Source organism: Echinops telfairi, unplaced genomic scaffold, assembly GCF_000313985.2.
Source record: "Echinops telfairi isolate 266 unplaced genomic scaffold, ASM31398v2 ScPeMD7_443;HRSCAF=831, whole genome shotgun sequence".
NCBI classification, from domain to species: Eukaryota; Metazoa; Chordata; class Mammalia; order Afrosoricida; family Tenrecidae; genus Echinops; species Echinops telfairi.
Genome location: NW_022104341.1, coordinates 4473806 through 4487605, shown reverse-complemented (window position 1 = coordinate 4487605; position 13800 = coordinate 4473806). Strand labels below are relative to the sequence as shown.

General features: G+C 46.9%; 1 protein-coding gene across 1 annotated transcript; it reads left to right on the top strand.

The window, feature by feature from the left end:
- The first annotated feature begins 4768 nt into the window (after window positions 1-4768).
- PIFO (primary cilia formation) lies at window positions 4769-12623 on the top strand. The gene is made up of 6 exons (XM_045292196.1): window positions 4769-4853; window positions 5122-5264; window positions 6109-6207; window positions 8035-8168; window positions 9705-9822; window positions 12381-12623. Exons 1-6 carry the CDS (start codon window positions 4835-4837, stop codon window positions 12447-12449), a joined length of 582 nt encoding a protein of 193 aa, XP_045148131.1. The 5' UTR covers window positions 4769-4834; the 3' UTR covers window positions 12450-12623.
- The last annotated feature ends 1177 nt before the right edge of the window (window positions 12624-13800 follow it).

The following is a 13800-nucleotide window of genomic DNA, read 5'->3' as shown; positions in this document are numbered from 1 at the left end:
AGCATCTGGGGTCTTAAAGGCTTGAAGATAAACAAGTGGCCATCTAACTGAGAAGCAACAAAGCCCACATGGAAGAAACACACCAGCCTGTGTGATCACAAGGTGTCCATAGGATCAGGTATCAGGCATCAAAGACCCAGAAAAAATCATATCATTGTGAATGAGGGGGAGTGTGGAGTGGAGACCCAAAGCCCATCTGTAGACAACTTTCCTCTTGTCCCATTATCATGTTCAGCTTTCATATGGGTTTCAGTAATTCCTTTCGGTTACATTGCCCTTGATCAAGCCCTATCAGGCCTCCTACACCCTCCTAACCATCAATTTCTCAGTATTTTAACTATGATAAGAACTGTGCATAATGGGAACTGCTTAATTCCTTATATAAGGTCTTGATCAGTAACCAAACCACAAAAACAAACTCACTGCCATTGAGTCAATGCTGACTGATAGCACCACCCTTGTGGGTTTAAGAGACTGTAACTCTTTTTAAAAAAAACTAATTTTATTGAGGGTTCTTACAGCTCTTATCATAATCCATACATACAGTCATTGTGTCAAGCACATTTGTACATATGTTGCCATCATCATTTTAGAAATATTTTCTTTCTACTTGAGCCCCGGGTATCAGTTCATTTCCCCTCCTCCCTCTCCTCCCTCATGAACCCTTGATATATTTTTTTTCATGTCTTAACCGACCGCTGTCTCCCAACTAAGTTTTTTGTTTTTGTTTTGGTAACTCATAAAGTGAGTAATTCTTTATGAGAGTAGAAATCCCAGTCTTCCCACACCCTACCGCCATAGAGCCACTGGTGGTTTTGAACTGCCGACCAGGAGGATCACAGTCCAGCTCATAACCACTACACCACCAGGGCTCCTTTTTGATCAATAGTGTCTGTGTTATTAAAGCTTGGCTATGTACTCTTCTATACTGAACCTGCATGTTTCTGTGTGCATTGTCATCATTCAAATATTCTTAAAGCTACCTGAAATACTAGCTAATGCCTCCTTATTTTAAACCAGTATATAATTTGTTATATGGGTGGTACACATCAGGCAGGATGTATTTGGGCCCAGTTGCGTGTGTTAAAATGGCTGAATGAACAAGAAGTCAGTGGAGGGTAAGGTTCTCTTTCGTGAGTGCACTGAGACTTTTGACTTTATTTCTGGCATCTTATCTTTTTTTTTTTTTTTCAATCTTCTTACCTAGAGCCAAGAGTCTGCTTAATGATTACATATCTCCTTGCTTTCTTTTGTTTTTCTATGTTTGCTTGACAGTCTTACATCTTTCAGAATTTTAAGCCAATTGTAATTACTTTGAAGTCCAACTTCTGAATTTCCCTGGAGTCTATTTCCACACCTTCTGTTGACTGGTTATTTATTACTGAATGTCAAGCATATGGTAAAGAAAAGTTACAAAAATGAGTTGAAGCTCTTGATGAGACTCTCTTCGGAGGCTGCTTCCCTTTTGTCTTTGGCACATGGTAAGGGTAGAATCAGAGGGTGAGACTGCACTTGGAACCGGGGCACGCAATGCTGGAAAGCAGGGGGTTTTGAGAGGTGCTATGTTTCTCAGGTACTCTAATTTGTAGGACGTATCCATCCCTTTGGAAACCTAGCTGAAAGTTCAGGGGCCTTACAGTGGTTCTCCGCTCCCATGGCCACTGGCTCTCAGACACTCTTTAAAGTTCTGCTCAAATGCTATACTGTTCAACCAACCAGCTTCTTCTCAGCAAATGCTCAAAGGGAACAGTGGGACCAATTGTTGAGCTCACTACTTTGAACTTCAGTGAGATACTGGCCTTGCCTTACAAGTCTTTTCTTCCTTCTTAAAACACTGATGTCTGCAAATCTCTTTATTTTTTATCCATTTCGTTCAGCTATTCTCGTTAGCAGATTAGTCTGAAGCCAGCCAGTGTACCATGGCTGGAATGTGTTTCATAGCACTAATCATGTAAACACTACTTTCAAAAACACTCTGGGTAGCTTAGCATATCAATGAAAGTGAAAATTATCAATGAATATCCATAGCTCTTCTCATTTGATTTAGCAATGTTATTACAGTTATATTTTGAGTAGACAGAATGCTTGGAGTTAACTATACAGTAATCATGAACCCATATCTTTATTTACTCTCCATAATGACCTCTTATATTGCCTGACTTTTGGCATTGTTTTTATATAAAACATTTTTTAATGTCCACATGGACATTTGAATGGTATATGGGATGTGGGTCGATTGTATGAACCTGGGCAAGACAAGACAGAATATCTAGCGTCCCTGGTCCATTGACCAGATAGATGTATCCTCCCAATGTTTTTTAGCAATCAAAACTGTTTCCACGCATTCCAAAACTACCCTCTACGTCTCAGTATTAACTCTGCTCTACTTCGATCAACGAAATTCTACTGTAGATGTATAAAATTAACCCTCAAGACAATGCTATATTTCCCACACCTAGCAATTCCTAGAACCGTCCTAAAAATTAATAAAGAGCCCAGGACAAAAGTAAAGACGTCAACGCATGCCCTGAGGGATTTTCCTAGGTCTAGATGAGGTACTCACAAACGGACTGGATATTGTCTCAGTAACCATGCCTACAGGAGCCAGGGGGGCATAGTGGACTAGGCTGGGCTGCTAACTTCAAGGTCAGCAGTGTCAAACAAGTTGCTCTGAGGCAGAAAAATGAGACTTTCTAGCCCCATGGAGTTACAGTCTCAGAAACCCCTTTGGTCATTTGCACCCCCTTTAACAATCCCAAACTCACTGCCATCCAGTCAAGTCTGACTCATATGGACCCCATACGGCCGGGGTAAAACCACCTCTGTGGGGTTCCGAGACTGTAACTCTTTAAGGCGGAAGAAAGCCTCATCTTTCTCTCGCAGAATGGCTGGTGGTTTCTAACTGCTGGTTCTGCGAATCCCAGGCCAGTGTGTAGCTACCATGCCACCAGGGCTCTGAACCATCCTATAGGGATTTCCAGTTTAGAGATTAGGAAGCTGAGGTTTAGATGTGTTAAATGACTGGCAAAGAGTTTAAAATTGATAAGCCCTTCTGTGATGCCTGAGGCTTTCAGCTCTGTACAGATGGGTTGCCTCCTGCATTAGGCCGGTTTGACTACAGAAACATGCAGCGACACTCCTCCATAAGCATCCCAGCCCAACTCAAGTCCATAAATCGGATACGTCTGTAAGTCCCTCTTCAGACTCACACAGCCACACGCAATGATGCAGAGTGCAGGAAGAGCACAGGCGGGTGCGTGCAAAGCCCTGTGGATCCAATGACGGTGGCGCTGGCAGCCATCCGGGTCAGCCAGGTGGACGGTGAAGACCGAGATAGGGGAGTTCCCCAGAATGCTCCTTAGGAGATGGCGACTCCCGCGAAGGCAACATCAGGCTGTGACCTGATTGACAGGGTGAATACCATCCCTACACTATCACATCGCTTCAAGTTGACATGAAATGATGTCACTACCACAGCGCCCCTGCCAAAACAACAAAGACCGCAACACCGGATCAGAATAGCTTAAAGATGTAGCCCGGGGAGCTGACTACTGGCCAGAGTAGAGCAGCCTCACGGAGTTTCCTAGGCGGAAATCTTTATGGAGCAAAACAGGGTTTTTCTTCTGCAGAGCAGCTGGTGAATTCCAGCCGCAGACTGTGAGGCTAGGAGCCAAGCTGCGTTGCACGTGGTACACCAACAGGCCTCTTTGAAAGACAGGCCTAGGAAGCCTTAGCGCCTCGCTGGACTCCTGGTGTGGGGGGCCCTCATCTACCAACTAAAAGGGCCCAACTAAAAGGGCCGGGACTGGTGTCTCCCAGGGGAACTTTCCTACTCTATTGGTGAAAACTCAGCCATTGAAAAGCCATGGCAAAATAACCATACTTTATAAATTATCAAGGGTCATGAGGGAGGGGAAAAATGAGGAGCTGCTACCAAGGGCTCAGGCAGAAAGCAAATGTTTTGAGAACGATGATGGCAACACATGTCCACATGTGCTTGAGACAATGGATGGACGTGTAGATTGTGGCAAGAGTTGCACGAGCCCCCAGTAAAATGATTTGTAAAAGAAAGCCCTAAGGACCACAGTTCAACTCTGACGCCCAGGGCATTGCTTTGAGCCGGAGGGCACCTTCAGCAACTGTCTAAATACAGAGCTAAAGGCGAGGCTTTGGGCTCTTATTAACCAGCTGCCGTCTGGCAAACCCGCAAGGGCAGTTCTACCCTGTCCCATGGGTGGCTAGGAGTGGGCATTGACTGGAGGGCAGGGAGCTTGCTTTCCTCGTGCTCCCCGCTTCCCCGTCCTCGGCTGACGCCCAGGGCATCCCATCCCTGCCGCTGGATGGTCAGTCCTCACTGCCGGCTGCCCGGTCCAGTTGTGGGTCCCAGCGGTCCAAGCACGTCTTTTCTCCACAGCCAGGCCACTCTGCAAAGCACTTCTGCCCACCCTCTCGCTCCATCTGCTCGCAGCCACCAGCCTAGGCGTCCCTTTCGCAGCCCAGTGGCCCTCCAACTCACTCCCGGCCAAGGAGGAGACTGGACTCACAGTGACTCCCCGGAGGTCAAGGGAGAGCTGCTCCCGCGGGTTTCCGGGGCCGACACTCACTCGTGACTGCGGCAGAAAGCCTGCTCTCTCTCCCGGGCGGGGGTTTCCCACGGCTGAGCGCGCGGCGCCCACCCGCCGAGCCCCCGGAGTCGGGGAGACTGCGCTGGCTGCTGCGCCGGGGCGCGCGTGCCCGCCCCCAGCGTGCGTGCCACCCGGGAGCCCAACGCTCCCGTGTTCCCTTAGCAACCAGTCCGCTGGTGCTAGTACAAGTCAGAGAGGCGAGGGCAAGGATGTGTTTCCTCCGGATGGGTGAGTGTCTGTCCAGCCGCCTGGGGTCAGGGCAGCAGGGAGGAGAAGGCTGGGAAGCCGGCCAGATGAAGGGAAAGACAAGGCTGATCGTCGGCCTCCTTGCAGTTGGTTCTGTTTTGTTTTTGTTTGGTTTGCTTTTAACCGCAACAGAGTGGGGCCCTGGCCTCAGCTGCACACTCACCCCCAAACACCTCCGTTCCCCCAAAGCAGGAACGTAGCCCGAGGTAACGTCCCTCACTAGGAGTTTCTCCTCTTTCTTGATCTTCAGAGACGCTGGCTAACTATTGCTTTGGAACATGTGGAACGAGGAAAACCTTTCCCGACTACATTCCCTCAGACTTAATGGGGATCAAGTTTCTCCCGGGGAGGGGAGCTCCCCACAGAGGACCTGGCCTTTACATGGCAGAAGATGTAAGTATTTACTTCCTCATAGGGGGGGCTCGCTTCCTTTGGCTGTTTAAAGACACCCAAGTTTCTTGGAAGACAGTCTCTAGGAGGGTTTGCCAGCTTCGGGGTTCCCAACATGAGAATGTGTCCCGGACTCCTACAATCAGTTCATTATCTGGGGCCAGAGTCAGCGTCCGGGACGATTGCTCCCCCTTTCATGCTCCACCAAATGCAAACCTTTGCCTCATATAACTAAAACAAACAACAAAGTCATTGCCATTGAGTGAATTCAGATTCAGAGACCTTATGGAAGGTCCCCGGGGCTCTAACTTTTTTCAGGAGCACATAGCTGCCTCATCCCATGCCTTGGTCTGCAGGTGGGTTTGAACCACTAGCCTTGCAGTTGGCACTCCAACGCTTACCCAACAGCACTACCAGGGTTACTTTTGCCTCCTTTCTGTCCCCAGGATATCCCCCACTCCGTTGGCACCTCCAAAGACCACTGGGCCAGTGCCAGTTACCCTCCCATTATTTCCAACCTATACTGTTGGCATATAGGGAAGCAGATTTATGATATAACATGATAGTCGCTGACATTTGCGTTAGAACTTCCCATGTGGTCCCTTGCATCTCAAGACAGCTTTCGTTGGAATGCACAGAAATGTTGCTTACCCTTCCTGCCCGGCCCTATGCCTTTGCAAAGTCACCGCGTTATTTGCATAATTGTGGGGTGTAGTGCTCAGACAAGAAAGAGCAATTTCTTGCAGAGAGGGCTCAGATAGGCCATTCCAGGTTCCACTACATGACGGCTGTAACCTTCTCTCTGTATTTTTCCCCATGCATTTGTTTTGATATATTCTACCGGAAGAAATATAGCTTCGTGTACAACCTCTCTAAGATCCCAACCAGTAAAAAAGGATACGCTTTTGGAGCCAGAACAAGCCCGAGGTTTCAACCCATCTACAAGGTTAGAAACGGCTGCGCATGCGCAGATTTTGATGTGGGCCTTCTTGCCGGTCTTTGTAATGGCAACAACCGGGGCTGAGGGGGGAGGCTATCTAAAAGAATATGCCCAGTAGTCATGTCCAGTTGTCTGGGCTGCCTTAGGGAAGCTCCTGGGCCGATCTTATGAACTCCTCCTCTACCACAATATGCATATCCCTATTAGGGCCGGGGCTCCGAGGTTTTCATCCCACCTGTAACTGTGATGTATTGATCTGCCACCAACCACACATTTGTGATAGCTCTCCTGGGCCCTCATGCCCTTGTAAAAGTGCGGTGTATCAGCAAGCCCCTGCACTCCACGATGGCCTCAGACTAAGTGGCCCCTCGTCTGGATAATATATCTCTGGCTTGCTCTTGTCCTGTTTACAACTTTATAAAACGCCTTCCTGAGAAAAGAAGAAATAGCGGAAAGCAATGAGCTCAATCGTATGAGGCACGTGAATGGACTGAATAATCCCTTATGAGAGAGGTTGTGTGGTGAGAGAGAATAACGCCATGTGAGAGATTCTTGTGTTGCCCATAGATACTGGTCTCATTAATGTATCACCAGTGTGCCTCGTTGTTCCCACGTTAAATGATAGAACAGTAGATGCAGGATGAGTGTGATAGGATGACTCAGGACAAACAAGTGTCAAGTTCATGTATTCTCCGTTTGTTTTTAATAGTACCAACAGCTTCAGAATCACAACCACCTCTTGAAATACGTTACAAGTTCTCTGTTTCTCAGAAAAAAGCCAAAAATCAAACTCGCTGCCCTCGAGTCAATGCTGATCCATAGCATCCTCTAGGGCAGGGTGGCACTGTCCCTGTGGCTTCTGTAACTCTAACTCTTTCTGGGAGTGGAGCGTCTCATCTTTCCCCCACCGAGGAGCGGCTGATGTTTTCTGAACTGCTGACCTTGACATTAGTTGCCCAGTGTGTAACTGCTATGCCACCAGGGTCCAATCCCACTATATTAAGAAAAACCAAAAGAGGGATCATTCCCTGAAATTCAAGCAAGGTGGGCAGTTAGACAAAAGCTATTAAGGCTATTGTGTGACAAATGTGGATCTGAGTATTCGGGGATGGGATGATTGCAAAACAATTCATGGGAAGACATCATCCCCAAACAGGTCTTTGTTAGTGAGGCACCTGAGGATATATAGAAAGCTATGTTAAAGACATTGAACTCTCTTGTTAGTCAGAAAACAACTCCAACATGTCCATTCTTTTGTGCGACTGAATCGCAAGCCTAAAAGTAGTCAGCATAGGATCCTAAAGGTAGTGTAAATAGATTATATTGAACTTTTAACATAAAGGTTGGCAGTTCTAACCCACCCAGCCATGCTATAGGTCAAAGACTTGGTGATCTACTTTCATAAAGATTACAATGAAGAAACCCCTAAGAGGAAGTTCGACTCTGCCACACATGGACTCTTCTCTATCAGACAATTTCCTACCACTTTAAGCTCAGGGAATGAGGCAGCAGGAGTGAGGCTGGCCCTAAAAATCTCTGAGTGGGGCTATAAGGCTGAAAACTACCCTCCCCCCCTCCACCCCATGTATAGTGGCTACAAGTAGTTACGTAGGCATTCTACCGACCCGGGTTTATTTCTAAATCCCCAGCATTTTATGTTTTTAGAGAACTGAATTATACCCATAGCTTGATTTTTCTACCTATCCTAGGCCTATTTTGTTCTAAAGCTTCAGGTGGCTGAACCGAGAATGATTCTGATTTTTTTTTTTTGAGAAGACTTTATGCACAGATGTATCACCCGACACATGGTGTTGTTCTTTTCCTTGGACGCAGGTTTCATCGATTTACCCAGGCATGTACCAGAAGATACAGGATCCAGAAGAAAAACACAAGCAATCTTTTGTTTCGTTTAACACCATGGCGCCTCGGTTTAGGAGGATGGATTTAGGAGGGGACTTTCCTCCTGGGTAGGTCGCCTGTCCCTGGTTCCCGGTCACAGAAAGCCGTAGACAACGACCCCTCGCCCTTTACAGATGTGTCCTCTGGCTCCCTAGGTCTCTGCCATTGTAGAATCGTAGACTCCAAGTCATTCGTTCAGTATTAATGTGCCAAACGCTTGTGTAGGTTTCAGAGATTTAGCCGTAAACCTTGATATCACATTCCTGATTTCTTGGAGTTTACCTTCGGTGCGAAGCAAACACCGATGCAGTAAGGAACGACTACGTAGTTTAGTAGCCACACTGGGAAACTTCTGAACGTGAATGGGAGCCTTGCTAATAACTCTGCCAGGACGGTCACTGTAAGCTAGACCTGCCGGGGGACAAACCAGGAAGTACAGGGCCCTAGACTGCGGTGCGCTCTGAGGACCATGGAGCAGGATGACGGGATGATGGCGGGTGGGGGCAGCAAGGATTGTCAGCAGAGATCTCTTTGAGGAAATGACTTGTGATCTGACATCTGAATCACAAGAATTAGACAGTCCTATGAAGAGCTAGAGCAGAGCTTACCCAGCAAATGGAGCAATAGGCGCCGAGGCTGGAAGCTTGAAAGGAATTTGGTGTGCAGCACAAAAGAGAGCATTATACAGCCAGAGCGTGGGGATGAAGGAGGAGGTGAAACCCAAGCAGGAGGCCTGGTACAAATCATGTGGCCCTTGCAGGCCAAGGGGTTGAATCTACATGTTTTAGGGAACCATTTAAGATTTATGGAATTATAGGGAAGGGTCAAGGTCTTTGAGGAGAAATCTGGGGCTCAGAGAGTGTGTAATGTTCTCAAGATTCCATTAAGGAGATGTAGTGTGAATTCTGACATACACCCCATGCGCACTCTTTCCTCCACACCCAAGAGTTTTCACTAAAAGACCAAGTATCATTCACAAAGTCTGTCTTAAAATAGTGCCATCAGCTAGAAAATCTACCTGGTTCTGCTTTGCTGTGCTTGGTGGAACTTTTCCACTGCTAATAGTAGACTAAATTAAGGCCTCACCTCCACCCCCTGTCTCTGATCATAGGTAATGCTAACTGCCGTCAGCCTCTCTCATGATCCGTCCCTCTGGGATCTTCTGGTCTCTCAGCGAGGCATACTGAATTGCAAACATATTTTGAAACTGGGGTCAACCTTTACCCTAGCTAAAGTCAAAACTGGATATGGTTTCTCTTTTTCATTGGGGCTTTAACAAGCAGATGTCTATTTTCTCATGGTTTGAATTCAGGGTAGTGACTGCTAGGGAAGGCTTTCTTTCCCAGTTCTCTCTGGAGAAAGGTCTCCTTTTAAAAGCTATGGGCCAAGTGCTCCTGGGAAACTGATGGATCTTAGCATCACTTTTCCCCTGGAAGACTAGGTGTCATCAACAACTACTTCGAAACCCACTAACAGGCAAATGGACCTTCTGTCTGTTGAGCATTAAACCAAGGGGGGGTGAGGGTTCAGGGGAAGGGTATGGTGATGGTGGGATTGGTGGATGGACATGGATTCATTAGGTGATGTTTTTATTTTTATTTTAGCCCTGGCACATACAATGTAGAGATGAAACCACCCAAAAAAGTTGCTTGGCCAATGAAATTTGGATCTCCAGACTGGGCTCAGGTCCCGTGTCCACAGAAAAAAACCCTGAGAGCAGAGGTAACACGATTGGCTCTCTGGGCTGTGGTGCTGGCTTGGGGGAGGAGTTCTCACTGTGCATAATGGGTTCCCAGCAGCGGTAGTTCAAGTGCAGCCCTCACTGGTCGTCATTGGGGGCAGGAGGTAGGGGTGGGATCAAAAAGGTCGGATCCGGTTGTGCCTGGGCTCCCCAGAGTCAGGAACTTACTGACTGGCAACAAGCAGCAGCTACAGAGCCCTTTGTCAAATATTTGACTGTCTATTATAAGAGTTAACCAGAAATCTGTGGATGAGCTTCAGGAAGTCCGTGAACCCTTAGAGGTATATGCTGAATTTTATATGTGGAAGCATATGGGAATCTTTTTGGAGAGTTGCACAATTTGATCAGATTTTTCAAGGCATGTATGACATAACAAAGGTCGCATTGTTTATTTGATCTTCAAAATATCTTCTGTGGTAGAGAAGGATCCTTGTGCGACCGGAAGTAACTGAAGCTCAAATGGATTAAGTGGTCAGTGGAGGTTGCATAATTCAAGTTCACTGTGGCTTCTCATTCAGTGCTCTGTCCATCGCATCCCGAGAGGGTCAGATTGTCAGGGAGCGCTACAGCAGTGGTTCTCAACCTTCCTAATGTCACAACCCTTTAATACAGCTCCTCATGTCGTGGTGACCCCCAACCATAAAATTATTGTTGTTGCTATTCAATAACTGTAATTTTGCTGCTGTTATGAATTGTGATGTAAATACCTGATATACAGGCAATATTAGGCGCCCCCTGTGAAAGAGTCGTTTGACACCCAAGGGGTCTCGACCCACAGGTTGAGAACCGCTGCTCTAGAGCACTCCGGCTAAGACCATCAAGTCTGGTGATAGACTTCCTGTATTTACTAGCTTCGGTATTTGCTTGCTGTGTGATCCTGAGCAAGCCCCTTAACTTTTTGAAGGCTCAGTTTTCTTATCTGTACAAGTATAGTGCCATCTATCTGATAAAACTGTGGAAATTAACTGGGGCAACGAAGCATTTAGCACAGCATATAAGTGAAATACTCAATCCATACTCCAAGAAAAAAACAAACTCACTGCCATTGAGTCAGTTCCTACTCATAGTGACCCTAGTGGACAGGGTGGAACTGTCCCTGTGGGTTTCAGAGACTAACTTTTGACAGGAGTAGAAAGCCTCATCTTTCTCCCACAGAGCAGCTGGTGGTTTCAAACTGCTGACTTTGCAGTTAGGAACCCAATGTGTAACCATCATAATATTCCAGAAGTGCCCATTGTTTCCCCAGTGAATACTGGGTTAATTTAGCAAGTGTTTATTAAATACACAATAAAGCTCTGGTGTGAAGTGGGTTAAATGTTGGCCTGTTAACCACACAATTGGTGGTTCAAACCTACCAGCTGCTCCACAGGAGAAAAATGAGGCTGTTTACTTCCTGTGTTAGTCTGCGTGGACTAGAGAAATAAATCCAGGGAGACTCATATGTGTATAAGAAAGAGGCTTTATATACAAGAGCAATTGAGTATTGAGAAAACATCCCAGCCCAGTCTAGATCAAGTCCATAAGTCCGATATTAGCCCATATGTCTGATACCAGTCTATAAAGTCCTCTTCAGACTCAAATGAAACACATGCAATGGCACCAAATGCAGGAAGATCACAGGCCAGTGGGTGGGAAGTCTTGTGGATCCAGTGGTGGTGTAAGCATCTCAGCGCTGGCAGCGGGGTCCCCATGTGGCTTCTCCAGCTCAGGGCACTAGCGCAGCTCCTTGTGTCTTGTCAGCTGCTATGTCTCCCAGGGAGTGATCCTGTGTCCTGCCTCCAACAAGCTATCTCTTTAGCACCTCCAAATGAGGTCATCAAGCTGTGACCTGATTGACAGGCCAAACTCCTCCCCTTCACTCATAGGTCTCAAATTGACAATAGATTATGTAACTACCACACTTCCATAAAGATTTACTGACTCTGAAACCCTATGGAGCAGTTCTACTCTGTCCTGTAGGATTGCTGTGAGTCAGAATCAACTTAATAGCAATGGGTTAGTTTTTGTTTTTAATGTATCAACAGGATTGTACTAGAACCTTCAGGTGACTTTCAAAATTTCAATGCATTCTTTTTGTCTTCAAGAAGCATGCCAGCTCTTTGGAGACAGAATTTGTACACAGAATTAGCAATTCCTAGCATGGTATAAGCCAGAATGAGAGAGTAACAAGTGGCTAAACATGCAAATGGGAAACATCCAGAAGACTAGAATACTATGGGTCCCTGAGTGGTACAAACTGCTAATGTGCTCCTCTGCTGAATGCAAGGTTTGCCGGTTCAAGTTCACCCACAGGCACCTCAGAAAAAAGGCCAGGTGGTCTACTCCTGAAAAGTCAGCCACTGAATTCCCTATGGGGCATAGATCCCTTCTGGCACACGTGGGTCACATGAGCAAGCGCCAGCTCAGTGGCATATGATATAACTGGTAGATTATTGCTGGTTAGATTTCAGCGGGGTCTCCAAGTTAAAATGGACAGTTGGTGAGTGGGGCGTGGAGTTTTCATTATACTAATGAGCTAAACTATGTTCTTTCACTGCAGCTGACCACAGACAAAGACTTTAGAAAGCACCGGAACCGCGTGGCCTACCTAAGTTTGTATTACAATTGAGAGGTGGTGACTGCATTCATGGGCATCCTTCTGGCCACGGAACTTCCAGGATTGGGGACACTCACTTTTCTCTCGGTGTGCATCACCATGGCCCTAGTGTCTGCTAGCACAGGGTCTGGGAAGGGAGGGATTTATCTCTGCCGTGCAAGAGTATTAAAGCCAGCTCAAGTTGTTCGATCTTCATGTGCTCATTTGCAGTGCGGACGTGAGGAGCGGAGTCCTGGAGTGTGGGCTGGTTGTTCAGTGGGGTTGGCGGTTCAGTGAAATACTGATGGGTCCCGTGCTCTAGCTCTGACTCCCACGTTCAACTTTCTATGTTCTGCTTCTAACCCTGGCCTGAGGACGCTGTTAGCTTAGCGCAAGCAAAGTCAAAAGTATTGCTAGGAAATCATAGAAACCCTTATGAGACGCAAACAAAAGATGAAGCTATGGTTTGTCCACATGGCCTCCATCTGGGTCTATATACTTCTGATGGTGGTGTTTTCTCTCTCAACCCTCCCCAGAGAATTGTGCACTCCAAGAGCCCTGGAGGTGTAGTGGTTAGGAATTGGACTGTGAGCTTCAAGATCGGCAGTTTGAAACCACCAGCCCTCTGGGGGAGAGAGAGCTTTCTATTCCCCTGAAGAGCTATCATCTCGGAAACTCAACAGGGGCAGCTCTCCCTGTCCTATACGGTCCCTCCGAGTCGGCACCGTCTCGGTGGCAGTGAGTGTGGTTAGGGTGTGGATTGACACCACATTAAAACCACAGTTTGGGCATCCTGGAAGGACCCACGCTTCTTCTAAATGTTCTTTAAGTTTCTGGAACAAAAAAGTCTCAAAGGGCAATGCCAGGGCTTCGGGGTGGATGGGGTCAGGCTTCTCAAAGAACTATTCATGGGACAGCCCCTGAAGAATGAGCAGGTGCATTATCATGATGGGCAAAAATTGCTCAGGACAACCTTCTGGGCCTTTGGTAATGCAGTCTTTTACAATGCAGCCTTCCATTTTCCCAGAATGTCTCTCCAATAAGTCCCCATGTTTGTCCTTTGGAAAAAACGGCCCAGATGACCCCTCTGGAATTCCAAACAACATTTGCCAGCACCTTCTGAGCTGACTTCTTTGTCTCAAAGTTAACTGGCCAAGCATTTCCCCTTGGAAGCCGCTGCTCTGACTGGAGCTTTTTTGAAGGCACCTTAATCAGACTAAGACGTGTATTGCTGGGAGAACTTGTCTGTAGCCGTCCAGTGACTACGCAGGCATGCGTTTTGTTGAAATAAACCCATGCAGGTGTGCACTGGAATCCCAGTTACACTATTAGCGTTTTTTAACTCACCCTTGTACCTACCAAGAGTTTCCGTGAAAAGCGACCT

Coding starts and splice junctions, on each gene's coding strand:
- PIFO (XM_045292196.1), top strand. Junction 8,169..9,704: donor GGAGGGGACTTTCCTCCTGG/GTAGGTCGCCTG, acceptor TTTTTATTTTAG/CCCTGGCACATACAATGTAG. Junction 9,823..12,380: donor AAAAAACCCTGAGAGCAGAG/GTAACACGATTG, acceptor CTTTCACTGCAG/CTGACCACAGACAAAGACTT.